The sequence below is a fragment of the Rattus norvegicus genome, chromosome 5 (genome assembly GCF_021556685.1).
Source record: "Rattus norvegicus strain SHRSP/BbbUtx chromosome 5, alternate assembly SHRSP_T2T, whole genome shotgun sequence".
NCBI classification, from domain to species: Eukaryota; Metazoa; Chordata; class Mammalia; order Rodentia; family Muridae; genus Rattus; species Rattus norvegicus.
In genome coordinates this window covers 157147025-157173748 of record NC_141538.1, presented here as the reverse complement: position 1 = coordinate 157173748, position 26724 = coordinate 157147025, and the positions used below count along the sequence as shown (strand labels likewise).

General features: G+C 51.5%; 1 protein-coding gene across 7 annotated transcripts; it reads left to right on the top strand.

Moving 5' to 3' along the window:
• Positions 1-207: 207 nt before the first annotated feature.
• Positions 208-26724, top strand: Otud3 (OTU deubiquitinase 3). 7 transcript variants are annotated; one of them, XR_015620028.1, is made up of 8 exons: positions 208-536; positions 4601-4749; positions 11124-11236; positions 14291-14413; positions 19469-19588; positions 20404-20500; positions 21038-21858; positions 21969-26724. XR_015620028.1 is itself a non-coding variant. In XM_087550710.1 (8 exons), exons 2-8 carry the CDS (start codon positions 4686-4688, stop codon positions 22140-22142), a joined length of 876 nt encoding a protein of 291 aa, XP_087406836.1. In that variant the 5' UTR covers positions 208-536; positions 4601-4685; the 3' UTR covers positions 22143-26724.

Below are 26724 nucleotides of genomic sequence, written 5' to 3'. Positions count from 1 at the left end.
TTCTGACATCCTCAGCCATCCTTGACCTTCCCTGTCTGGTCCTACGGCGCCTCACTGAGCACTACCCACCACGAGGTGGCAGAAGAGACCCAACCAAGACAGTTGCTTCTCTAGCCCTCGTATCTTTCTCTATGGTGCCTGCTGGTCCGGCCCCCCCGGGGGCGGAGCTATCGCCACGTGACCTGGGTGCCAGGCGACCGCGCCGGCGCAGTGGCCGCGCCGCTGTCGCCAGGTGCCGTCTCCTTACGCCGCTCCGCCGGGTGGCCGGCTGAGGCTGCGGCCCCGCGCTCTGCGGCTCCGGCTCCTTCCGCGGCGAGCCGTGTGCCGCAGCCATGTCCCGAAAGCAAGCGGCGAAGAGCCGGCCGGGCAGCGGCGGCCGCAGAGCCGAGGCGGAGCGCAAGCGGGACGAGCGGGCAGCGCGCCGGGCGCTGGCCAAGGAGCGGCGGAACCGGCCGGAGCCTGGCAGCAGCGGCTGCGAAGAAGAGTTTGTGAGCTTCGCCAACCAACTGCAGGCCCTGGGACTGAAGCTGCGGGAGGTGCCGGGGGACGGGTGAGGCGGGCCGGGAGTGCGGGAAGCGGCGCTGGGGATGCGCAGGGCCGGTCTCCGAGAGGGAAGCAGGGGCCAGGCTTGGTGGAAGGCTGCAGCAGGGTCCCCCGAATGTCCGAGCCGGTCTGAGAGGTGACCTCGAGGTGCAGCTGTCATGAAGCCGAATGGGAAGGGACCTCGGTCCCACTCGGTGTCATGCTGGCCTTCCTGGGTGTCATCGCCCCCTTCAGCACAGGGGTAACGAGGGCGGAGAGCTGAAGGTAGCTTCCCCAGTGTTTGCTGTCCATGCTTTGGGTTCCCCAAGTAAAAGGAATGAGAGTCCCCGGCCAGCTGTTTCGGGAAACACGATAGAAGAGTGGCAGCTGGAAACTGGGAACGGAGGAAGGTGAGGGAAAGCAACTTAATGGAACGCGGACGTGTGTCCAGGAGCGTGGTGTAGACAGGAAACCGTGGAGAGGAACTGGCTGCTAAGTGTGTTGTTGCAAGAGGCACTGTTACTGTGTTCGCGATGAACGGTCAGGTTGAGCTGTGGAAGAGTTGATGCGACAGGGTTTCAAAAAACAGAACAAAACCAAAGAAAGCTCGACAGCCTTAGTTAGAAATTGGGGAAAGTTCCTTTGTTCCTGTGTTCTCGCTCTTCTCTCTTGTTCTTTCTTCTCTTCTTCCCCTCTTTTTCCCCTTTGAGAAAGAGGCTCCCTATGTAGTCTTGGCTGGCCTGGAATCCCGTGTAGACCAGGTTGCCCTTAAACTCATAGCGTCTGCTGGGATTAAAGGTGTGTGCCTCCGACCCCTACATAAAGTGTTTTCTTCATTTCATATTACGTTGACTTTTATTGATCGAGATTCAATAAGTTAATCCCATTTGTCTCTCCTGCCTTCAGAGCTTCAGACAAATTGGATAGGTGTTTTGCTTAAGTTGCAATTAGAATTTAATTGTATTCAGCTACCAACCGGAACAGTGCCTGGGTCATAGAAGGCATTCAGGATGCTTTTGTTTTTCAGGGATTAAAAACTGTCCGGGGAGGCCACCTAGCTCCAGTAGAAGCACAAACTGCTATAGACATCAAACCATCAAGTGAAGCCGGGCGAGGTGGCGAGGTGGCGCACGTCTTTATTCCCTGCACTGGGGAGGCAGAGGCAGTAGATCTCTGAATTTGAGCTGGGGTGGTCACACACAGAAACCTTGTCTTGAAAAACAAAACAAAAGCGTCAAAGTTGAATGCAGTGGACCCAGGTGTGACCGTCTTTGCAAATGGTTACGTTGTATCTGTCAGACTGAGTATGGTTTCTTGGTGTCAAAGAAATAGGCTGGGGAAATGGGAACTCCACAGTTGCTCAAGAGCAACAAAGCAGACTTGGACTTCCATGAGGTTTACGTGAGGTTCTGAGCAACTTTGGGAGTGTTCCTTTTGTCCTTCTTCCCCTCGGGGAGCAGACTTCTTCAGTTAATCCTCATAGATTGCTAGCACGGGCGTGCTGGGAACAAGATGACAATGAGAAACTGTAGCTGTATAATACTGTAGGGTTCACAGTATTATATTTTGGTTTGGGGGCCCTTTTGTATTCTGAAAAATTGCTGAGGAATAAGCAGGCATACACACATTGTATGAGCCATAGCTCAGTATTAACCATATTCATAATTTAAAGACACAGGAGTGAACAGACGTGAACCCATTAGTCATCATGCTTTGAGATAGTAGCTTTTTTTTTTTTTAATTTTTTAAAGTCAGGCAAGATTTCTTTATGTAGCTCTGGCTGTCCTGGAATTCACCACTTGTAGACCAATTCAAACTTAGAGAAATCCACCTGCCTCTGTCTCCTGAGTGCTGGGATTTAAGGCCACTGCACTACCTTGCCCAGTGAGCTGGCAGGCTCTTGAGAACTACAGTATACTTATGAGAGAGCAAGGATGAAGAAGTTAGAGCGAGGCCTTTGTTTTGAGCTTACGGATACCCTGAAATGGTCTCAAGGCTTTAATAGCCTCTGGGCTATAATTGGGGAGCAGATATGGGGGAAAAGGAGGCTGTTATGTTCTTAGTAAGGGACCATGGTCGTGTTATTGAGAAGAAGTGGCTGACATGCTTTGAGGTGCCAAGGAAGACCTTTCCTCCCTTAGCCAACAGAGCCAGCGACTTCTATGTATAAGGTTTCTCTCACAGGAAGCCATGCTGGAACAGTTCAAAGGAACAAGAGGGATGAGTGCCGGGTGGCAGGCCAGGAGCACGTGTGTCCGATAGCTCCGAGTGCTGCAGTAGAATGGGAACACAGTTCAGTCAGGGTAGGAGTACAGGGAAGTGAGGGGCAGAGCCCACCTCCCAGTCTGTTGTCTGGCATTGTTAGGTGGCTCCATGCTGGGTACAAACCTTTGCTGGGGTGACATCCCGGGGCTGGCTTTGCTGGTCTAGTTTTGTATGTTATTTCCATCAGTTGTCGCAGTGAATGGCGTTTTCTGTGTAGGTGGTGGTTTGGAAGGGTCACAGATCTTTCTTTTCTTCTAGATGGGGTGTCTCTTCGTGGCTCTGGCTACCCTGGAGTGCACTCTGTAGACCAGGTGGCCTCGGATTCAGATCACCTGCCGCTGCCCCCCGAGTGCTGGGGAAAAAGCGTGTGCCAGCACTGCCAGACTAGCAGACTATTTCATGTGTTATTTGCTGAGTAGTGTTGGTTAAGATATAGTGCTGTTGCTAATACAAAAAAATAGTTACCAATTTTTACTGTCTCTGTTTTGAAAGGTGTAAAATGTTGACTTGCGATAGGCATGCTCCTTGAAGTGTTCAAGATGGTGACTTGCTACAGGCATGCTCCTTGAAGTGTTCTGTAATTGGTTGTTTTTCTAATGCAGGACCTTACATCTCTGTATCCCTAAAGTGCAGTGGTTCTCAGGCAGGGACGGTTTTGCCTCCCAGGAGACAACTGGACTGCCTGGAGACGCTGTTGGTTGTCACAGCTGCTGAGGAGGGAGGTGGTCCTGCCATCTGTGCCCACAGGCCAAGGATGTTCCCAAGGATCAACAGTTAGCAAGATATTCCTCCCAACACAGACTGACCTCAGACGTCCATAGTGTGGGCACCGAGCAGCCTGGTTGCCCTGCGATGGCGAGATCATGAACTCAGGGACCAGCTGGATCTCCGGGAGGCCCCGAGGGCCACGGCGCTAGGCTTGGTGGCATCTGCAGTGTGTTTCCAGGGCTTCCTAAGGGAACCCAGGTTGCTGTAGTGTTTGTTATGTTTCCTCTGTCGCTGCCTTATAATCCCATCAGGAAAACACGTTATTGCACTGTGTCTGACTTGTCTTTAGTGGGCTCAAGTAAAGGCTGGCAGATAAAAACTGTTACTTGTACGCAGGTTAAGTCCAGCTAACATTTGGTGTTAATGTTTGGGAGAGCCATGGCGAGAGCCAGGTCAGGTTGCCTGGGTTTGCGTCTTGGACCCAACACTTTTCCCACGGGCCATCTCACTAGCCCTGTTTAATTTTAGAGAACAGATTAGATGTGTAACAGTGGCCTTGTTGTTCCCTTCTGACGAGGTGAGCGAGTTTGGGGTTGTGTCTTTTCCGGCCTGTTCAGGTGCTTCTTCCTCGACTCCTGCCACTGTGCTCTTAGCTTGGACAGGTGCAGGCTTCTGCTGTTTTTGCCGCTTAGCGACTCAGTGAGTGATGTCTAGCTGGGAAGTTTTAGTGAGGCTTGGTTCAAAAGGTATTGGTGGGTGTGACATCGTAATGGCAGTTTTAGACCTTAGGCCTGGAGTGATTCGTGAGGTCTGTGTTCTGAATTGAGGTGCTGCTTATCAACTCCACCCCCGAACCCACTGAGGCCCTGAGAAACTTGATTTTTTTTTTCTTTTTTCTTTTTTGAGCTGGTAAACAGGGACGAGAAACCTGATTTGCTGCCTCTCACGAGGGTGATGAGGCTGGAGTGTGCCCTAGAGCACTTCCCCTCAGCCTCTGGTCTGAAGAGCCAGGCTGTCTCTTCCCCTAAGCCTAAGGACAGCCGGCCATGTTAGATCAACTCAGTCAGTTTTTGAAAGATCTTAACCAGTGTCTTTGCTTTGACAGCAATTGCCTGTTCAGAGCGCTGGGCGACCAGTTGGAGGGCCATTCTCGGAACCATCTGAAGCACCGACAGGAGACCGTGGACTACATGATAAGGCAGCGTGAAGATTTTGAGCCCTTTGTGGAAGATGACATCCCCTTTGAGAAGCATGGTAGGTCCCTGTGGGCCCGGGTCCTTCAGGGGTCATTCAGGGGTCATTCAGGGGTCATCAGGGGTCATGCCGGGTAATGAGAAGCATGGTAGGTCCCTGTGGGGCCTGGGTCCTTCAGGGGTCATTCAGGGGTCATTCAGGGGTCATCAGGGGTCATGCCGGGTAATGAGAAGCATGGTAGGTCCCTGTGGGCCCTGGGTCCTTCAGGAGTCATGCCAGGTAATGAGAAGCATGGTAGGTCCCTGTGGGGCCTGGGTCCTTCAGGGGTCATGCCGGGTAATGAGAAGCATGGTAGGTCCCTGTGGGGCCCTGGGTCCTTCAGGAGTCATGCCGGGTAATGAGAAGCATGGTAGGTCCCTGTGGGGCCTGGGTCCTTCAGGAGTCATGCCGGGTAATGAGAAGCATGGTAGGTCCCTGTGAGCCTGGGTCCTTCAGGGGTCATGCCGGGTAATGAGAAGCATGGTAGGTCCCTGTGGGGCCTGGGTCCTTCAGGAGTCATGCCGGGTAATGAGAAGCATGGTAGGTCCCTGTGGGGCCTGGGTCCTTCAGGGGTCATGCCGGGTAATGAGAAGCATGGTAGGTCCCTGTGGGGCCCTGGGTCCTTCAGGAGTCATGCCGGGTAATGAGAAGCATGGTAGGTCCCTGTGGGCCTGGGTCCTTCAGGGGTCATGCCGGGTAATGAGAAGCATGGTAGGTCCCTGTGGGGCCCTGGGTCCTTCAGGAGTCATGCCGGGTAATGAGAAGCATGGTAGGTCCCTGTGGGGCCCTGGGTCCTTCAGGGGTCATGCCGGGTAATGAGAAGCATGGTAGGTCCCTGTGGGGCCCTAGGTCCTTCAGGAGTCATGCCGGGTAATGAGAAGCATGGTAGGTCCCTGTGGGGCCTGGGTCCTTCAGGAGTCATGCCGGGTAATGAGAAGCATGGTAGGTCCCTGTGGGGCCTGGGTCCTTCAGGGGTCATGCCGGGTAATGAGAAGCATGGTAGGTCCCTGTGGGGCCCTGGGTCCTTCAGGGGTCATGCCGGGTAATGAGAAGCATGGTAGGTCCCTGTGGGGCCTGGGTCCTTCAGGAGTCATGCCGGGTAATGAGAAGCATGGTAGGTCCCTGTGGGCCTGGGTCCTTCAGGAGTCATGCCGGGTAATGAGAAGCATGGTAGGTCCCTTGGGGCCTGGGTCCTTCAGGAGTCATGCCGGGTAATGAGAAGCATGGTAGGTCCCTGTGGGGCCTGGGTCCTTCAGGGGTCATGCCGGGTAATGAGAAGCATGGTAGGTCCCTGTGGGCCTGGGTCCTTCAGGGGTCATGCCGGGTAATGAGAAGCATGGTAGGTCCCTGTGGGGCCCTGGGTCCTTCAGGAGTCATGCCGGGTAATGAGAAGCATGGTAGGTCCCTGTGGGGCCCTGGGTCCTTCAGGGGTCATGCCGGGTAATGAGAAGCATGGTAGGTCCCTGTGGGGCCTGGGTCCTTCAGGGGTCATGCCGGGTAATGAGAAGCATGGTAGGTCCCTGTGGGCCTGGGTCCTTCAGGGGTCATGCCGGGTAATGAGAAGCATGGTAGGTCCCTGTGGGCCTGGGTCCTTCAGGGGTCATGCCGGGTAATGAGAAGCATGGTAGGTCCCTGTGGGGCCCTGGGTCCTTCAGGAGTCATGCCGGGTAATGAGAAGCATGGTAGGTCCCTGTGGGGCCCTGGGTCCTTCAGGAGTCATGCCGGGTAATGAGAAGCATGGTAGGTCCCTGTGGGGCCCTGGGTCCTTCAGGGGTCATGCCGGGTAATGAGAAGCATGGTAGGTCCCTGTGGGGCCTGGGTCCTTCAGGAGTCATGCCGGGTAATGAGAAGCATGGTAGGTCCCTGTGGGCCTGGGTCCTTCAGGGGTCATGCCGGGTAATGAGAAGCATGGTAGGTCCCTGTGGGCCTGGGTCCTTCAGGGGTCATGCCGGGTAATGAGAAGCATGGTAGGTCCCTGTGGGGCCCTGGGTCCTTCAGGAGTCATGCCGGGTAATGAGAAGCATGGTAGGTCCCTGTGGGCCTGGGTCCTTCAGGAGTCATGCCGGGTAATGAGAAGCATGGTAGGTCCCTGTGGGGCCCTGGGTCCCTCAGGAGTCATGCCGGGTAATGAGAAGCATGGTAGGTCCCTGTGGGACCTGGGTCCTTCAGGAGTCATGCCAGGTAATGAGAAGCATGGTAGGTCCCTGTGGGACCTGGGTCCTTCAGGAGTCATGCCGGGTAATGAGCCCACCAGGCCCGGCCCTCACTGCCAGGGTAAACAATGCCGTCCATGTAACCAGCAAACACTGTATTTGCATTTTCTGTCATAAGCCCAGGCTGTGCAGCAGGAATCCATAGATCTAGATGTCCGTTTGTCTCCTCGGGCTCAGCCGGAGGCGCGTGCTTGTCTCCACTGGGCTTGGTCCTCACACAGCAACACCTTCGCCTCCCAAAGGAGGAGGAGGGGACGATGGCAGCCGAGCAGACTTTGTGACCTCTTGCCAGTGGGGTGGGAGCTAAGCTCACAGAGCACACACAGAGTCTTCCTTTTAGGCGGTCCTCGAGCGGAGGTGATGCGTGGAGATGCTAGCATCGTGTGGTGGTTTTTCTTACTTTTTAAAACTTTATAAAAAGGAGATGAGAGAGCACCTGAACTTTTTTGTGAAGATTAAATTAGGTAATAAAGTGAAATTCTCAGTAAGTTAGTGTCTGAGGATGATGGGACTATAGATAGGTTTAATTCTTTCCTGTGGTTTTAAAGAATAAGCATGCATTTAGAACTAGAAAAAAGAAATCAGCAAGCCCATGTTAACTTCTCACCAAAGACCTAAGCACAACCCTTCCACTGCCCCTCCTGAGGCAAGTCACTGGTTTTGATTTTAGTGATCCTAATTAGCTATAATTTAATTTGGCAAAAACCTATCAAAAATATATATGAACTTCAAGTGTTAGTTTTGACAAATAATTACTAAGGATCTATTTATTATACCAGGTACTGACAAACTTATGTTGTATAGATACCATTTTCCTTTTGGTTTTGGAATGTGTGTAGCTTGACCTCTTGACCCTCCCGGATGTTACTCATGCCACCACACCCAGGTCACGGAGTGCCAGGGATGGGACTCAGCCTCTCACATGCCAAGCGAGCGTTCTCCCAGCTGAGCTGCGTCCCTACCCACAACCAGCATCCTCACCACTCCATTTACATCCGCGTCTTGCCAGGATCAGGCAGCGCAGTCTCTGTTCTGATGACAGTGTGGGGCCACACTGAGAGTGGATGGACCCAGTCGAGGAGGAGAGGCTGCTGAGGAGGAGAGGCTGCTGAGGAGGAGAGGCTGCTGAGGAGGAGAGGCTGCTGAGGAGGAGAGGCTGCTGAGGAGGCTCTCCATGTTGGCAGTTCCAACAGTGATGTGGGCCAGTCCAGTTTACTCAGGCAAGAAGACCAGGGGGGCATTTAGCTCTACACATGGCGACAGAGGCAGGGTATGTCTGGGGACATACCAGTGACCAGTGCCCTTCCTAGTCCTCACTGGAAACAGGCACATGGGCCTCTGGGTAGGTAGTGTGCACCTGTCACTGAGCTCTGGTGGGCCTCTCCCTGGGGTCGCTTTTCAATCAAGCAGGCAGTTTCAGAGTTAGCATTTTACAGGTGTGTGTGTGTTTGTGTGTGTGTGTGTGTGTGTGTGTGTGTGTGTGAGAGAGAGAGAGAGAGACAGACAGACAGACAGACAGACAGATAAAGATTTAAAATGAATCATGTGACCGCCTGTGCAAGTGCACACTTGTCTTAGCACTCAAGAGGCCGAGGCAGGAGATGAGGAGTCTGAAGCCAGCCTGCTAGAAAAATAGATAAATAAATAAGGATGAAATTTGACCCGAATCCCACTTGGGTCCTCAGGGAAAGTCTTGTGGTGGGTTTGGGGTGTGTCAGTGCCTCAGAACAGAGGGCTCTGGTCTTCAGCTGCAGCGTGAGGTCACTTTAGCTGTGCAGGGGAACGGTATTGTCTTGAAATGTCACTGCATGGCTGAGTACCGGTTTGTAAAAGAGTGAGCATCAGACAGGTAACAGAGGGCTTAGGGGCAGAATCGGGAAGTGCAGAGTGTCAGGCCCACTGCGTCTGCCTCCCCACACAGGCGGGGCTTGTGTCTGTCAGGCCCACTGCGTCTGTCTCCCCACACAGGGCGGGGTGTGTCTGTCTGCCTTAGTGTGGTTGGGTCTCAGGGACAAGGTGCAGTCCTTGTTCAGACACAGCCGCACTGGCATGGAGGTGTTTCTGGAGTGTTTGCTGGCTCAGTGGGCAGATGTCTCAGTTACAAGGTGAGGACCTGCTGAACTTTGCCCTTGGCTCTGTGTACAGGTTATTCTCGCCGTCTGTGCTGTGGCTTCGTAGAGTGGGCTGCACCTCTCCCCATCTGCAGGGATACCCAGATCAGAACACTCGCTGTCCCACTGTCTCATCTCCTGTGTCCTCCCACCTGCTTGTTCCACCTGCTCGTTCTGTGGGTCTTGGCTGTTCTCCTCAGCAGTTTCCTCTTCCCATCTGGGCTGGGTAGTTTTTTTGTCCCTTGACATAACGTAGGGTCACCTGGGAACAAAGGCTCCCTCTCACCTCAGTTGAGGATTTGCCTAGATCAAATTGGCCTGTGGGTGTGTCTGTCGGGGATTGATGTAGGAGGGCCCAGCCCACTGTGGGTGGCACCATCTCTAGGCTGGTGGTTCCGAGCTGCTTAAGAGAGCTAGCTAGCTAAGTATAGGCTTGTAATGAGCCAGTAAGCATCATTTCCCTGAGCCTGTTTCTGAGTTCCTTCTTTAAACTGACTGACAGAGGTGTACTATGCAGTAAGTGTCTCCCTCCTCTAGGTCGCCTTGGTCACCGTGTTACCACAGCATACAGCAAGACCACTACTTCTGAAATTCGCATGTGGTGATACCCACCAGGTTCCCTCAGTGCAATGGCCTATGGCCCTGTGATAGTCAGAATCGTGATGTAAGTTTGTTTTCCTCCAAAATCTGTGTGGCTCCCACTGATCTGAGGACTGAGCCTGCACTCTAGCCCGTCCTGATCTGTGGTCTGTAATCTCTCCTCTCTCACTTCTCACCATGTTCCTCTCCCTCTCCCTCTGTAGCCCAGGTTACTGCCTTACATTGCAGGCCACAGTAGCTCTCATTCTGTTTGGAGTGTCATCTACTGCTCCTTTTAAATCCTGCCTGGCCCGAGAGCATCCTGGCAGTTCATCTGACACATGTCATCCCTCCCCCTACACATATGCACACGCACACAGACAGACCATCATGCACACATGTGTATTTCTGACTTGGAGCAAGGATATGAGAGCACAGTTGTGCACACTCTGAGACCCCCCTGCAAGTTTCAGATCTCCCCACACTCACAGGAGCTATCCTAATGCTGTGGTTTGTGGGGAAAGGGAACAGAACAAAGTTAACTAAGGGAAGACTTGGGCCAGCCTCAGAAGGTTCCGAGCACAGTGCTGCTTTGTCCTTGGGAAGATTTATGCTCTTGGCATTTCTGTGTCACAGCTCAAGCAGTGTCGTCAGCTGGGAGTTGCTTACTGCAACTTCAGAGTCCAGACTTGGTTGGTTGGTTGTAGCACATGGCTGCCGGATAGTCTGCTGTTAGCAGCTGCCGTAGCCACCTTTCTTCTTTGGAAATTCCAGAGGACTGGAGGTTACTTTGTGGAGCCTGGGTTGAAGGCATTTGTCATGCATTTGTCAGTATTGTCCAAGTTACTCTGATTGTGATCTGGGCAGAGTGACAGAGTGGCCACTAGCCAGGGCCGCGGTGTCAGCTGCTGGGGTGAGAGCTCACTTACCAAGTCAGGCTCTGTGGCCGTGGGCCACATCTCAGCTTGTTCGTCTTTCTAGTGTCGAGTGCGATAATCCTTCCAGAGCCCTGCCATGATGGTTAAAAGTGATGATTTCTGTCCCCAGCTCCGAAAAAAAGAACAAAAAAAAAAAAAAAAAAAAAAAGTGATGATTTCTGTCCCCAGCTCCGAAAAAAAGAACCAAAAAAAAAAAAAAAAAAAAAGTGATGATTTCTGAGAACTCTCAAACACTGCCTGACCCGGGCATGCAGCGTCCACTAGCGTGCGCTGCCGACACCAATGTTGCTGTCCATTGTTTGCACGACATGTTTTTATACAGCTGGGCAGATTGGAAGCACGCAGCACTTACTGAAGGAATTAACCAGCAGATCCTTCGCTGATGACAAGCACCCCGAGTGTCATTCACCTCTAACTTCCTAGACTGACAGTTGGTGGATTTCGCAGAGATGTGTTCTTGCTTCTCACTGCCTGTGGCTGCGTAAATACCCACCATGTTTGTGTTTGCACTTTCCATCATAAAGACTTCATTTTTCTTTCCTGTCTCCATGCAGTGGCCAGTTTGGCAAAGCCTGGTACTTTTGCTGGCAATGATGCAATTGTAGCGTTTGCAAGAAACCATCAGTTGAATGTGGTGATCCATCAACTTAATGCCCCTTTGTGGCAGGTAGGTCGCCTGTGTAGGAATTGTCTAAGTTAGCTCTGGGGATGTCCTTTAGAGGACGGGCTTGACTTGCGATGCTGACCTCAAAGAGGAGTTTGGACCATGAACCTAAAGATGGGGAACCCATGGGATTTGGATCTGCCCCTGTGCTGGGTACAAAAGGAGTCTGGAGCGTGAGCGGGAAGCAGTTTACGATGCTGAGATATTACTCAGCAGTCAGCTACGTGGATGATTTGAGGACAGGACCTAATGTGGAAATACTTCTCATAACTCTATTAAACTGTCTTAGTATATAAATACAGACTGTAGCTTTGAAGTAAGCCCATCCCCCGGGGTTGTGCGAGTTTTAGGAGTCGGAAGCGTCACGGAGTCCATTTTGATGACTGTGCGTGCTGTAATGACTAAGAAGTGTTTCTGGTCAGCGGGTGCTGGCTTTCATTCAGCTTCATTTCTTTGTTTTGCTTTTTGCTACAATAAATATTTTACAGCAAGTGTTTGCTCCAGGCTGAGATATGTTAAGCCACATGTCTCTCCATTCTAAGTATGTGTCTATTCATCTCCTTCACCTTCTCTTTGCATCCTGCATTAACGTCACCTGTCAGTCATGAAGCCAGATGGTCCCCTTATCAATTCTCCCAGAATTGAGAGGGTTTCTGTCACTTTGCGTCTTGGCTCCAGACATGGCTTCTGCTTTCACTGACCAGCTGCCCTGGGTCACCATTTTGAACGTTGTCTTATTTAGAAAGCTAAAATGTTTTAAATGAATCAAAACTGGGAAATTCAGAGAGTCACACTGACTGGAATTGTGAGTGGTAGCATTTTTAGTGCGAGTCGGCCATTCACCTTACACTGGGGCTTGGGCACGTGATTGGAGAGTGCATATCACAGTGTTTCTACAGTGCATCTTAAACACATGTACATGAATTCATTCACCACACTCACACATGCACGCACGCACGCACATGCACTTGCACACATATACACGCACATGCACACATATACACGCACATGTACGCACACACACACGCACACCCCTCTGCGTGCATTGCTATATTAAAGGGGTGCTGCCTGCGTGCACTGCTTTGTGAGTCCCTTAGGCATGGCCTGGCCCCTTTTCTTTTAGAAAGAGGATTCACTTTTTAGAAATATCAGTTACACATACCAGAATTCACCCTTTTCCTGTTTCTGGTGGTATGTTCTGACATTCCCGAAGCGCCACCATCAGCATGTGGAGTCGCCGCACTCTGCCCCATGGGATCAGTGTCCTCCCTTGTCCTCCCACCTCTGGGAGCCTCCGTTTGATTTCTTCCTTTTTAGGTGTGCTCTTGTGTCACATGAATGGAAGTCTGGAGCCTTTTGTATCGAACACAGCGTCCTTTTAACAGCCTTACCAAGGCCAGAGTGAAGTGGGTGCTGGCGGGTGAGGGGGGACGTCCACTTCAGGGATGCAGTGACACAGCAAGGGAACGAGCAAGCTTGGAAGGAGGGAGCGGGAGGGAAACAGGATCCATGGCCTTGCCCAGTGTTGCCCGGTGTCGGGTAGCAGAGAGGGCCCTGTTCTCGGTGCTGGCCCAGAACTCGGCTGCCCTGCAGTGTGTTTCTGTTTGTTAATGTCTGCGCTGGTAGCAGGGTCGCTGGAGCACCAGAGTAGACTGTGTGAGGAGCCTACTGGGAGAAGCCAGGCACCTGTGAGGGCAGCCACCTCCGCTTCCCTGAAGATAACTGTTCCATTTCTTTATCAACCTAATTCTTACTTTTTTCCAAATCTTTCTGTACTGTTGTGGTTTATGACTTGCAAAACAGTGAAACTATATATGTAAAACAAGTTTCCAGTGGCTCTACCCTGCGTGGAGATGCAGTCACGTTCTGAGCTCCTGCATTAATGATGACTTGGCTCAGACTCGACCTGGATACTGAGACCTGCACTGTCTGCTGCCTTGGCGTGCCCTCCTGTGAGCGGTCTCCGTGATAATGTAGCGAACCGCAGACCTGCTAGTAACAGCTGGTGCCGACTGCTCTGGGTGATTTGCGGTTATAACATACACACGTTGTCAGTACAGTTAATGATGTTAGGGACTTTGTTAGTGTCCCTTTGGGGGGATAACAGTGCTGCCACCATGTGGGATGTCCGCCCAGACCATTGCCTTTCAGACCTAGGTGTTCTACAGAGGCTTTCCCGGGTCTGTGAGGGGTTGTGTGGTCCTGCGCACTTGCCGGCTTTGGACGGTGAATAAGTTAACGGTCGTCTCGGATTACCTGGGACTTTCAGTGCAAACAAGAAGAGCGGATATGTTGGAGTTAATGGCAGCACAGTACTGGGGGGCAGTCAGAATTACTTTTGTTTCTGTGACATGGGCATTTGAGGGAAGCTACCCAGACTTGCACCTAGTTTTGTATGTTTTTGCATGATTTTAGGGAGTTGGTGTTTGTTGTGTCCCAGGATGAGGTTGACATGTAACACGTTGTGACCAGTGCTCAGGTCTGTGTGCTGTACTATACGGCTTTCCTCTGTATGGTTTTGTCTTGGGACCGGTGTGAGTGGCAGGTTTTAAGATTGTTGCTGCTCGTTGGCTGTTTCATTGTGACAGATAGAAAAGGAAGGTGAGTTTATTCGAGCTAATGAGCCATTTCAGGCCCATTTGCATGGATCCGTTTTAAGGTCTTCAAGAGGGTCTATAAACTTTATACTTGACATTTTGCTGCTGCTTCTTCTTTTTTTTTTTTTTTTTCAAAGATAATCTCAAAGTGTTTGAGCTTCAGGCTTCAGCAAACCTGGGTCTGTTTCTGGGTCTCCCATCAGAAGGAACCTGTGCAGTCAAGAGGCCAGGTACTTAATTTTATGGCTTCACTGCAGGCCTGCCTCTGGCTTTTTATTCACTTCCAAATGGGTTCATTTGCACATTGGCAAATGCTACATTGGCTCGGGGAAGCCTACAAGCCTGGGAGAGCAAGAGCTCAGAGACAGGTGTGGCCTACAGAGTTGTGTGTCTGTGTGGGGCCTGCAGGCCCAGACTCCCTCCCACAGGCCTACCTTCCAGGTCTTCTCTGTGTTGGCAGATTCGAGGCACAGACAAGAGCAGCGCGAGGGAGCTCCACATCGCCTACCGGTACGGGGAACACTATGACAGCGTCCGGAGGATCAATGACAACTCAGAAGCGCCAGCTCATCTCCTAACTGACGTGAGTGAAGCCAGCTCCTTCTGCTTTCAGACCTGAAGAGACAGGCGCAGAGCTGTGTCCTTGAGCTAAGTACTGTAGGCCAGCTGTGGTTGCAGTTCATGAAAAGTTGCTCTCAGGGAGCCGTCGATCAGATTGCTAAAGTATTTCAGGTCTCAGAGGCCCTGGCTGCCTAGCCTGATAACCTGGGTTCCGTCCTAGGAACCCACACGGTAGAAGGAAAGAATCCCCTTGTATAAGATGTCTTCTGACATGCTCACAGGGTCGTGGCATGGGTGTGAGCATGCCCATGCATACACACAAATGTAAAAAACTCAACATCTTTCTTACTTTCTAGTGAGGTGAGACCCTCCCCTAGCAGGCACCTGGGGTCGTCATGGCTACATGGGTGCAGGTTCTGTTGTCCCCTCAGTAGATTCCAGGTTAGTCACTTAGCACTTAAAGGACAGATGGGTTGCATTATCTGTATAGCTTTGTTTCCTGCTCCCCCTTGTCTGTGTGAGTGAGTGTCTGTGTGAGTGAGTGTGCTTTCCGTGCTCATGAGTATGTGGTGCATATGCCTGTGTATACACACAGAAGCTAGAGAAGGCATCGAGTGTCCTGTCAGTTCCACCTATCCTTTTGAAGCAGCTTCTCTGACTCTGAACCTTTCAAGGGATTTTTGTTTGTTTTTGGCTAGACTAGTCACTGGTGTGAGCCAGCATTCCTCCTGTTTCCACCTCCACAACACTGGGGTTCAGGTGCACCCCAGGCCCTGCTTACCTTATATTGCAAGGACTTGAATTCAGGCCTTCCGCCTACACAAGCTCTCTCCAGCCCATGTCTGCTATTTTTACCCTTTCTCCAGCCCAAGCCGTAGCATCTATAAGTACTCAGATCCTTCATGCACGGCGCTCTTTACATTTAGCACATCTTAGAGCTGAATTCATAGCAGTGCACGAAAGACTTCCTGAATCTCTCTTTGAAGGCTGCATGACACTCGCCGTGTGGATCCATTATAACCTGCTACCAGTCTCTTACCATCCGTCTTAGATGCCTTCCAGCCTGTGCTGTTAGACGCAAGGCCTGGTGTCCTAGTATGGCTCAGTTCTTTCAGATAAATCAAGAGCCTTTTGTGTATCAAGATGTTTTGATACACGCTACTGTGTCACGTAGGTCACTGCCTTCAGTTTACATTTTAGCTTGTAGTGTATGGCTCTTGACACATCCTTTCAATTTTATCTATCTATCTATCTATCTATCTATCTATCTATCTATCTATCTATCTATCTATCTAGGTTTTTCAAGACAGGGTTTCTCTGGAACTCACTCTGTAGACCCAGGTTGGCCTCAGAGATCTGCCTGCCTCTGCCTTCCCAGTGCTGGGGTCAAAGCTGCGCTACCACCAGCGGCCTGCCGCACCTTTATGATCTTTGTCAGGATAAGGGGAAAGTCTTTTGATTTTTAACATAATGGATTTTTTTTTTTAGCTTTGCGCGCGAGCGCGCGCGCGTGTGTGTGTGTGTGTGTGTGTGTGTGTGTGTGTGTGTGTGCGCGCGCGCGCGCGCACACCTTAGAGTCCAGACAAGGACATCATCAGATCCACTGGAGTCGCAGTTACCGGTCATTGTGAGCTGCTGTGTGGGCGCTGGGAAACAAACTCTGGTCCTCTGTAGGAGCAGCCCACTCTTGGCTGCTGGGCCGGCTCTCCTGTGCCCCTCCAGCCCCTCTAAATGTGGTTTTGCGACATTTTGTCATCACTCAGTCTGTGCATCTTTCCTGTGTTACTGCGTCCTTCCTTTTCTGTGAACTGATTTATTTATATTTTTGTTCATTTTTGTCTTTTTGTCTAATGATTTTAGGAACTTCATACATGCTTCTGTGAGAAATTATAGGTATTTCCTTGCCTGCTACTTCTCTGTGCCTGTTGTGGTCTCTGCTGTGAAAGTTTGTGGGTTTTAGGTAAATTTATCGATACTTTTTAGGTCCATTCTTCCTCCCTGCCCCTCCCCCATCCTCCTGTCCTCTTCCTCCTTGAATGGTTTGGTTTATTAAGTGGTGCTAGCTATCAAAGATGGCCGGCAAGTGCTGTGCCACTCGGACGTCTCCCAGCCCTAACAGTATTTCCTTATATGGCTCTAGGGCTTGGGGTCATAACTAGAATGGCCTTTCCCACTCTGAGGTAGAAAGTGAGCCCACAGGTGTTTTAATACATTTTTGTTTTCTCTGCTTAGCCCTGGCTTTTCTGGAACTTACAATGTAGCCCAGACTGACTACCTGCCTCAGCCCCTCGAGTGCTGGACTAAAGGCGTGCACCAGGCCTGATGTATAGTCATATCTTTATTTTTATTCAGCCTTAGTTTTAACTTTTAGTTTTTTGAGGCAAGGTCTCCCTGGAGAGCCCTACGTTGACTTTGAACTTGCTGTGATCCTCCTGCCTCCTGTTTTGTGTATGTGTAGTGGAGATGTTACAGATGTGGACTCCTACACCAGACCCCTGTTTCTTTTCTGTGAAATCTTGGCTCTGTTTGGGATTTGTCTTTCTGAGGCGGTGAGGGCTGGGTCTCAGCTTTCCGCCCGTGTGCTTGCCTATCTGCAGGCAGACTGCCTCTGCACGCTGCGGGCTTCCTTCCTGGGCTAAGACCCACACTGGCCGCGCACATTCATTCCATATGTGTTTGCGGCTCCTTTAGCTGCTTGGTTCTGCCCTGCTGCCCCCTGTGTGTTGACGCCCGGCTGTTTTAATTCATGCAAGTCTGTCGTAAAATCTGGTACAGTTTTTCACTTACTAATTATTTTATGATTTCCTGTTTTGCTTTTTAAAATTGGCTTGCTTTTTTAAATAATGTAATCTTTTCCTTTAAAGGTTTATTTGTTGTCTTCAGTTGTGTGCTGTATGTGCATCTGTCCGAGTGCATCTGTGTGAGAGCGAAGGCTCCTGAGGCCTCAGACCCTCTGGAGCTGTCAGGGGATTGTGGGCCACGTGGTGTGCATGCTGGGACCTGCTCAGCCACCCCTCCAGCTCTTCTCACTGCATCCTCCTGTGAGCTCTCATTCATGTGAATGAGTGCTGTGCCTAAGTGTATGTCTGCACCAAGTATGTGCCTGGTTCCCTCAGAAGCCAGAGGAAGCCAAAAGACGACATTGGATTCCCTGGAATGGGAGTTAGAGATGGTGGTGAGCCACCATGTAGGTGCTAAGAACCAAACCTGGGACTGCCGGAAGAGCAGTCAGTGCCCCTAACTGCTGCTCAGCCTGTTGCCTTTTGTTTTTGCTTTTGAGGCAGAGTCTCATGTAGCCCAGGCTAACCTTGAATTTTGTGTGTAGCTAAGGATAGGAGCTTCTGATCCTCCTGCTTCTGCCTCTCGTGTGCTCGGAGTCTAGAAGTGGATCTTTTTCTGTTCATGTTTCCTAGCTGGTCATCGTCCGGATGAAACCTTTTGACTCAGCCTGAGGTTCTGTAGAATTCTCTCTCAAGCATTGAGATGGAATCCATCACTTCAGTGGGACACCCCAAGGTCCTCGACCATGTCTTCTCGTGGTTCCAAACTGTCATCATCCCCACAGAAGGCCTCAGCAACAAAGCAGTCCTTCTCTGTCCATGAATGGAATCGTGTTTTTGACCTTTGCTGTCTGGCCTTTTCCACGTATCATGGTGTTTGTGAGATTCAGCCATGCTGTAGCTGTAACAGTGCATCTTGGTGACATTCCGCTGTGTGGCATGCCACACTGCCCCAGTTACTTTTCTATTGCTCTGATAGAACACCACAGCCGAGGTAACTTAGCAACGAAAGGGGCTTAAGGCTTCCAAGGGTCAGAGCCCATTGGCCGAGCAAAGGTGTGGCAGCAGGAACAGCTGTGAGCTCTCTTCTGATTGTCAGATAGGAGGCAAGGAGGGAGGGACTCAGAGGTTCCTTGTTTTCAGTTTTAAACAAGCTTTATGGAGTCTGGCTGCTGGCTTACAAGTACACAGCGTGCCCGCGGTTTGCACTGTGCCACATTGCTGTGGATTTTCATGGTGGTTTGTGGGTTGTTTTGGAGGGTACAGAATTTTCTTATCTAAGTAGTGGCTTTTTTTCTCCTACTGACCACTTCACTTCTGTTGGTCTGTGTGCCTCGGCTGATAAAACTGAGACGTCCATCCATCGGTGCTGATGGCAGGGACCCCTCACTCCTATGCTTGCCTCTAACTGCGGTGAAGGCGGCATCCTGAGGGCAAGCCGCGGTCAATGACTGTACCATGCTTTTCTAGTGGGTCACCCCATGATAACATTTCTGTTGCCTGTATCTCACACGTGGCTAACTTCCAGTGCCGTGAAGGGAGGAAGGAGGCACTTTGCCAGAGGGTCGGTCTCCTTAGGCTGCTTCTTGTTGAGACTGTCAGGGATATATTCCTCACAGCTGGGCTCCACTCAGACTTTAGTGCCAAGTACGAGTCTCCATGCCCATTATTGATGGACTGCAGAAAGAGATGTGTAGTCAAAGGGTGGGTAGGGATGGTTTTAGAGTCCGTCTTGGGTTCTGTCATAGAGGCCTGCGTGCCTCGAGTGAACCTCACTGTAATACATAAGCCTTTGGAGGGGGGAGTGGGGCGTCCCTCACTACCATGTGCCCAGAGCGAGCTGAAAATCAGGGAACGTGGCGACTAGATGAGAGCTGGGTCCATGTGTTTTCAAGGCTAGCATTGTAAGTTGAGAAGCTCAACAGGTATGAACATAGGGACAGTCCTCTGTACACTGCAAGGTATGAACAGAGAGACAGTCTATACACAGCAAGGTCCATACATAGGGACAGTCTGTACACAGCAAGCAGACACAGTGTGTGCTGCCAGACTCGGCCGTCGCTGCACAAGTACTGCAGTGCCTTGCTGCTCCTGTTCCTGAGTGGTTCCTCCCAGCCTCTGTCCTCAGGTCTATGCCCTGGATTCTCAGGGTGTGGGTGGGTGAATCGAGCCACTGTTGTTCTCTTCAGCATGACTTCTTCTCCGTGTTTGGACGGTTTGTGATTCGGTATCGTCATGGGTTGGAGAGTCGAATGGAATTTGCTGGAGCAATGGTTCCTATGGTGTTTTTCTTTTAGTTCCAGATGCTTCATCAAGATAGAGCAAATAAAAAAGAGAAAATGAAGACACAAGGGGACAGTCTGAGAGATGACATGGAAGATGCTGTCCAGAAAGCTGGCAGTGCAACTGGATGCACGGTTAGTACCCTTCCCTGCAGGTGTGCCTCACAGCTGGATGCACAGTACCCTTCCCTGCAGGTGTGCCTCACAGCTGGATGTACAGTTAGCACCCTTCCCTGCAGGTGTGCCCCACAGCTGGATGCACAGTTAGCACCCTTTCCTGCAGGTGTGCCTCACAGCTGAATGCACAGTTAGTACCTTTCCCTGCAGGTGTGCCTCACAGCTGAATGCACAGTTAGCACCTTTACCTGCAGATGTCCCTCACAGCTGGATGCACAGTTAGTACCTTTCCCTGCAGGTGTCCCTCACAGCTGGATGCACAGTTAGTACCTTTCCCTGCAGGTGTCCCTCACAGCTGGATGCACAGTTAGTACCTTTCCCTGCAGATGTCCCTCACAGCTGAATGCACAGTTAGCACCCTTCCCTGCAGGTGTCCCTCACAGCTGGATGCACAGTTAGCACCCTTCCCTGCAGGTGTCCCTCACAGCAGTATGCTCAGTGCTGTGCCTCATAGCAGGTGCTACCATGCAGAGCTGGCCTGCCAGAGCCCAAGAGACAGGAGAGCTATTAACTCATCTCCCTTGTTTGGTGGGCTTCATCTTTTCTGAGAGGGATTTGCTCTAGTAAAGGTCTAGTTTTATAAAGACAGTTTATTTATAAATGCATTGACAAGGCTGCCAACTTGAAGTTCTTGTTGGAACTTGATCTTGACAGATGAGGGCTCAGAACCTTGTCAGTTCCTCTGCTCTGTGTTCCCGTGTGTCAGACAGATGAGGCAGAGCTCTGGAGCACCACACAAGCCACAGCCTTGGTGTTTCTCTGTTCTTTGATAGGATTCTAACTTAATAGTCCAGAACCTGGAAGCTGAGAGTCACACTATCGAGCCTTCAGTAACCGCCCTGCTTCAGATGAACCAGGGGACAAGCAAGGGTAAGTCTACAACTGGGCCCTGGGGGTAAACTGCAAGGGACCGTGCTGGCGCTCCCTCGAGATGCTGTTCACAGTTCTCCTGATTGCCGTAGTGTCCACTCTGTCCATCCGCCCCTTCAAGTGCTGTGAGCATCTGTCAGTCAGGACAACAAGCAGCGCTGCCCAGTGTTTGTGCGTTTCAATCTTAGCGGCCACTGTATCGGACGGTGTAGGGTGGGGTCATGCTTTGCTTCTAGATCTGGGATACAAATGAATACTTTATCCCTAAAACTTATCTTTAAAAAGTTTATCAAAGGAGACAAACCCTGCTGGCAGAAAGTTGGCTGCGAGCCTTGCAGTGAGCCAGGGCTTTCCATGTTCTCCCTGCAGCCTTCCTGACGGTTGATGTGAGATGAGAGTCGCCGAAGTCCATCTCAAGGGACCTGGCTTTGAAAGTGACAGGGGTGTGGGGACCTGGTGATCCTGGAGTCACTTAACTGCAGTTGCTTTGTGTAACTGCTGGGTTCTTGGTTTTAACGAAGTGTCTTTCTTTGGAAGATGCGGAGAAGAGCCTTGAGCCTGGTGACAGAGTGAAGCAGCGTGGCCCTTCGTGTGAGGAGGCAGGCGGCGGCTCCAGACTCTCTGGAAATCAGGGCAGAAACGAAGGCAGAGTGGAGACCAGTGAGGCTCGGGCCAGCCCTGGTGAAGAGAGCAGAGTGCGTAAGAAGAGCCAGTGCCCGAAGGTACGGGGGCGGGGGGAGTCGGGGCGGGCTCTGTAGCAGGGAGGGAATGGCGTCGCACCCTAGTGTGCAGCGTTCTGGATGTATGGAACTGGTTCTTGCAGAGCATCGGTGCAGGCACACTAAGGTGCAGAAGAGGACCTTGCTTGTCCCACAGTCACAGGAGGAGGAAGTGTCCACCCTCTGTGCCGAAGCATGGCTGCCGCCTTCCGTGTGGATCTTTGTGCTTTGCAGTCTTTTCTAGCATGAAGTGCGGGTGAAATGGAGGGCACGTCTCTCTAATGAGTGAGGCTCTTGGCAACCTGTCAGATGCATCCCTGCATCCCTGCACCCCTGCATCCCTGCATCCCTGCATCCCTGCCTAGCTCCAGCAAGTGCCCGTGATGCCGTTAGTCTGTCCAGGTTAAAACGCGTCTTAAAGGCAGATGTCCTGAGCTAGACTACCTGACAGCGTGCAGGCACGAGGGTGCAGTCTGAGCCTTGCCTTACCGCAGTTCTCTAGGGCCTTAAGTGACGGAGAGCATGTCTCCAGGCCGCTGTGAAATCTGTCAGCTGCTGGACTAGGGACACTGTCTTTGTGGGTCACTTAGATCGGCTCATGAAGAGGATTGATTTTATTTGATGCTTCAGGAAGGGAACGTAAGTTTCAAAGTATATTTGAACAGTCTAACAGAAAAGAAATCATTCTGGTCTCTTGGGCCCAGAGCCCTGCAGCCAGAGACCCACATGGCTTCTCCTGTCTATTCCAGGTCACAAACAAGCAGCGGAGGGAACAACAGCGGCTGGAGAAGAAGAAGCGTCAGGAGGAGAGGCACCGCCTCAAAGCCCTGGAGAACAGAAATGGCAGCAGAGACCGGGGCAGAGAAGCAGACGTGAACACGCAGGTCACCTTGGTGAAGACCTTCGCTGCTCTGAACATCTGACTCTCGCACCCGAGAGCTGAACGATGCACATTGCAGACAAGGCTTCCCAGCCACGTGTCCCCTGAGGATGAGACAACTGTCAGCACCCACACACGAGCCCGAGGAGCCAGTGTCCTTCAAGCTGCCTCTTTCTCTCCTGTGCTCTGTTGTGTGAGAGTGTGGTGACACCATTCACCTTCTGGAACTCAAACAAAATACTAAGTCATAGGTGGGTCATGGGGCCAGGAGGCTTCGCTTGCCCTGCGGATCAGAGTGTGGTGGCTCTAGGCTCTTCCCTTGATGCGTGAGGGGGGTTCCTTGTAATAATTCTTGAAGTCGTTAGCACAATCATTAGACATCTTCATGACAACGCCCTTTGTTTCTCTCTCATTTTCCAGCAGGATGAGCGTCTTGCTTTCCCAGCTCAAGAGTGTGTTGAGATTTGATTTACTTCTGATACAGGTCACTCAGACATGTCAGTGATAGGACAGGGTGGGGAGCTCACAGCAGCCAGGGAGGTCGAGGCCATCTCCTTCCTCCTGTCTCAGGTATCCTCTCAGAGTGGGTGCCCCTCCCCTTGCCAGCCACGTGGTGCATGTGCCTGGCTATTGGCGAGACCTGGGTTTGCTGGGCCCCGCAGTGCAGGGGACTTTGGGACAGTTAGGAGAAGGTGTGGCGCTGCTGTGGCACAGCTCTGAGTTCGGAAGTGTGGCTGAGTTTCCTGTAGCTGTGCGGGGTGAGCTGGGGCTCTTAGGTTCTGCCTTGGAAGAATCTAAAGACATTGTCTATGGCAGCAGTCTACAGGGACACCATTTTCCATGCTTGAATTTTAAATAACTCTTTTTTCTTTTTGCTATGCTAGACTCAGAATGATGCCTACGGAGAGAGATGGTGGTTTGAGCTTACAGGTTGTCAGCTTCATGAACATGAAACTGGGGTGAAGTCCCGTAGCATAGCCTAGCAAGCTGGCTCTAGCCAAGTCTGATCCCAGCACTGACGCAGAGGCCGCATTGCTGCAAGTTTGAGGCCAGCCTGGGCTGTGTACTGAGTTCCAGGCTAGCGAGGGTTAGGATGAAAGGTCCCGTTTCACTCATGGGTCTCCACCCATGAGGTCAGGGGGAATCTTACAAACATGCATCCTGAATTTTATTTGGAAGTTAACCTTGTTTGGATTTCAGTACCTCAGAGAGTACAGCAGCGACAGCAGTGGAGGAGGCTGCGTGGCTAAGCTGAATGGCCGGGGAGGCCTGCACCATGGGTGCGGGTCCACAGACTAGGTTATGTGGACATTAAACTGTCATGTCTCAGGCGAACAACCATGACTAAAGTTAATGCCCTCTGGGAACCTCATGTTTGGACTAACCCTGTACGCTGGGTCAAAAGATGAAATTATTCCTTGTCACTAGAGGCAAAAGGAAAATCACAAAAGCATGTAGACGCAGACACCATTGTCTCGGGTTCATCCAGTCGCCTGACCAGCAGGCTGCTGGCTTCTTCAGGGTGGTGATGTCCTTAAATTGTTCATTTGTTCAGCTTTGGAACTTGGCGTTTGGAGCACCTGAAGTCTCCTGGACTCTCTCCCAGGACGCAGTGTAGGTTCCCGCGTATACAGTCTAGGACATTGCAATGCTGTGCAGATTTGCAAATGACACGGTCAGTCCCAATAAGTAAGAGAGGGTGGTGGCTGCTGTGCTCTGAGGGGGGACCAGGCTGCCTCTGGAAGCAGTGTTCTCTGAGGTCACCCAGGCAGTGTCTGAGTGAACGCTCTTTGCTCCCAGCTTTGTACTGCCTCACGGCAGAATGCCAGGTCCTTGTGGAAAGGTCAGCGCTGTTTACAAAAACCTCAGGATCGGAAGTTTGAAGTGGCAGGCCTGGGGAAGCATGCTCGGTGGTGGGGTACTTGCCCAGTGTATAGGAAGCCTGGGTTCCATCCCAGCACTTAAAAATCCAAGCTGTGGCTGGCATTTAGCAGCCCATGTAGTGCCTTCTTAGAACTGCTCTTCACCTGACAGGAAGCTGCCTTGGGTCTCTTGGGTGTCAGAGTCCTGGGGATTCACAAAAGAACACCCTTCTCTACTACAAATTTGCATTTAGTTCTGGGTTACCTGCCTCTGGCAGTAGCCTCTGCTTTCTAGAACACAGTGGCACTTTGTTAAAAACAAGTTTGCCTTGTCACCGCCCAGCCTTCCAGTTTCTGCTGCTTTATCTCTTTAATATACTGATCACTGGAAGCGGGGAGCCTGCCCCAGGTCAGGCTCAGTGTGTGGGCCCCACTACCTCAGTTCTGACAGTCTCTGACAGTTACCTCATAGGCAGCCGAGGTGAGGCCCAGTGTGTTGAGCTTTGGGGTGACGATGGTTAGCACTGTTCCTCCAGTCCAGATGCTCTCAGAGAAGCTGTCCCGGGAAGGGAACCTGTCAGCTTCCTGGCTGTAGCTCATAAACAGGCCACAGAGAAAAGCCCCAGTGCTTCATGGCAGTTCACTGGCCTTAATACTGTGCAGAGAGGTTTTCTAGGTTTTAAGAATAATTTAAGGTTAAAATTAAAAAATAAAATAAAAAGCACACTAGATGGCAGCACCTTGACACTGTAGGCAGATGAATTAGCCCAGGCTAGACTTGTAGATAGCACAGCCCACCAGGAGGCGGGGCTGGGGATGCATAAGTTCATTCAGTTTTCAACAAGAGTGGCTGCCTTGAGGGAGTGAGGTGTGGTCAGGAATTGTGGCAGCAAGGAGCTTCAGTGTGCGTCAGGGTAGCCTGTAGTTTTTTCTATGAGCTCTGAAAACACCCCCAACCATATCTTGATTGTGACAGTGAAGAGGGCTGAGCTTGCAGGGCAGCTGGGGTGGGGATCGGTGGGGGCCCTTCCTGTAGCTCAGGCCCAATGCCCACTTCCTGTGGCGCTTGTGGCAGTAGAGGCTTAGGTTTCCAGGTAGTATCAGGTGGACTTGGCCGCTGCACTATGCTCAGAGTGAGCCCCCCTGCAGTCTTTCATGTTCTGAGGAACTACTGTCTGCCTGGGTTTTACCAGGATAAGTAGAGTGCCCTTATTTTACCTCTGGCATCCAGCTGGGTAGAGGAAACCCGAATCCCCAGGCGGAGTGGACTCAGTCAACCCCAAGCAGAGGATGTGAGCAGAACCAGGAGGCGCCTCCCCAGAGCTGTGGCCTTTGTGGGCCTCCTGAATCCACCTCCAGCCCCAGTTTCAGCTTCTCACTTCTTACCTCCAGACCCAGGTGAGGTGTGGGGCTTCCCTTGTCTCTCCCAGGTTGAGGGTTGCACATACCCAGTGTTGTACCAAGCAGACCCAGAGACATTTTGTGGGTTTCCCAAGACAGGGATTCTCTGTGTAGCCCTGGCTGTCCTGGAATTAGCTTTGTAGACCAGGCTGTCCTTAAACTCAGAGATCCGCCTATCTCTGCCTTCTGTAAGTTCTGGGATCAAAGTGGTGGGCCACCACACCCCACCCCAAGAGGGCTTCCACAGGGACATTTCCTGTGTCTCACAAGCCAGCTGTTCCAGGGTCATCCTTGAGTTTGTTTACGTTCTAACAGTTGGCAGCTCTGGCCAGTTGATCATGTCTGCTGAGAGGAGGGAGGCAACAGCATCCTTCTGTCGTAAGTGGGAGCGCATTCGTGACTCCCTGCACTTTGAGGCTGGGCTCAGAGAGCTCTGTCCCAGGTCAAGTTCTAACAGTCTGTTCAGTCTGTTCTCTTTAGAGTCTCAGTTCAGTAACTCAGTTGAAATGGTGACCCCCCTCACGGTTACTGGAGAAGGCTGGTAGCCGTGCGGAGGATGCCGTCCCCCCCCCCCCCCCTGCCCACACCGTGCAGTGGCACACTTGCACAGCGAGTTTACCATAAGCAGGGCATACCTGCGGGCAGGGCTCCTTTTGCTCTGTCCTGAGCACAAGAGAAACCTTTGGGGTCTGACTGATCCTTGCACATGAGCATCCCGCAGGCCCCGTTACAGCACCAAGGCAGTCAGTGAGGTTCGCCTCTGCCTATGCTCCAATTCCTGACAGAGCCCTGAAACCTGAGCTCCACTGCTGTGGGGCTCTTCTTGTCTTCCTATTCTTCAGGGCTCATTTCCATGGTGGCTGCCCTCCCAGCTTCCCTTACTAGCACTAAGATCAGAGAAGGGGAAACGGGCCTTGAGTCAGGCTCAGCACCCAGCACCCCGCTCCCCTTTCTGGTCACAGGGATGGTGCGTCCGTCCTCCAGTGTGTCTGCCTTCTCCCTTTTTCTAATTGCACTACACTTGTTCTGGCTGCAGTCTAGAGATGTCCAAGGTCTCCATGGGGTCCTGACCATTAGACTCAGCAAGTCTGCCTTAGCTCTAGAGCGACGTGGTGAGGAATCACCATCTCCTGGTGTCTCGAGCCCATTTCCCCAGGCTGTCTCTCTCTGTAGCTTATGTTCATCTGAAACATTTCCTTCTTATTTACTGAAGTACTGTACTTGGCTATCTGCACTGTTTTAAGAACCAAACATTTTTGTGTTTTTAACCCTCAACACTTGGTGCATTAGCAGCCGCGAAGACGTGCCACTTTATCTTTGGAACTGATTTTGTATACCAATAAATTCTAGTTTAAAAGCAAA

Coding starts and splice junctions, on each gene's coding strand:
- Otud3 (XM_087550710.1), top strand. CDS start 4,686: ATGATAAGGCAGCGTGAAGATTTTGAGCCCTTTGTGGAAGATGACATC. Junction 4,750..11,123: donor CATCCCCTTTGAGAAGCATG/GTAGGTCCCTGT, acceptor GTCTCCATGCAG/TGGCCAGTTTGGCAAAGCCT. Junction 14,414..19,468: donor CAGCTCATCTCCTAACTGAC/GTGAGTGAAGCC, acceptor TTTTTCTTTTAG/TTCCAGATGCTTCATCAAGA.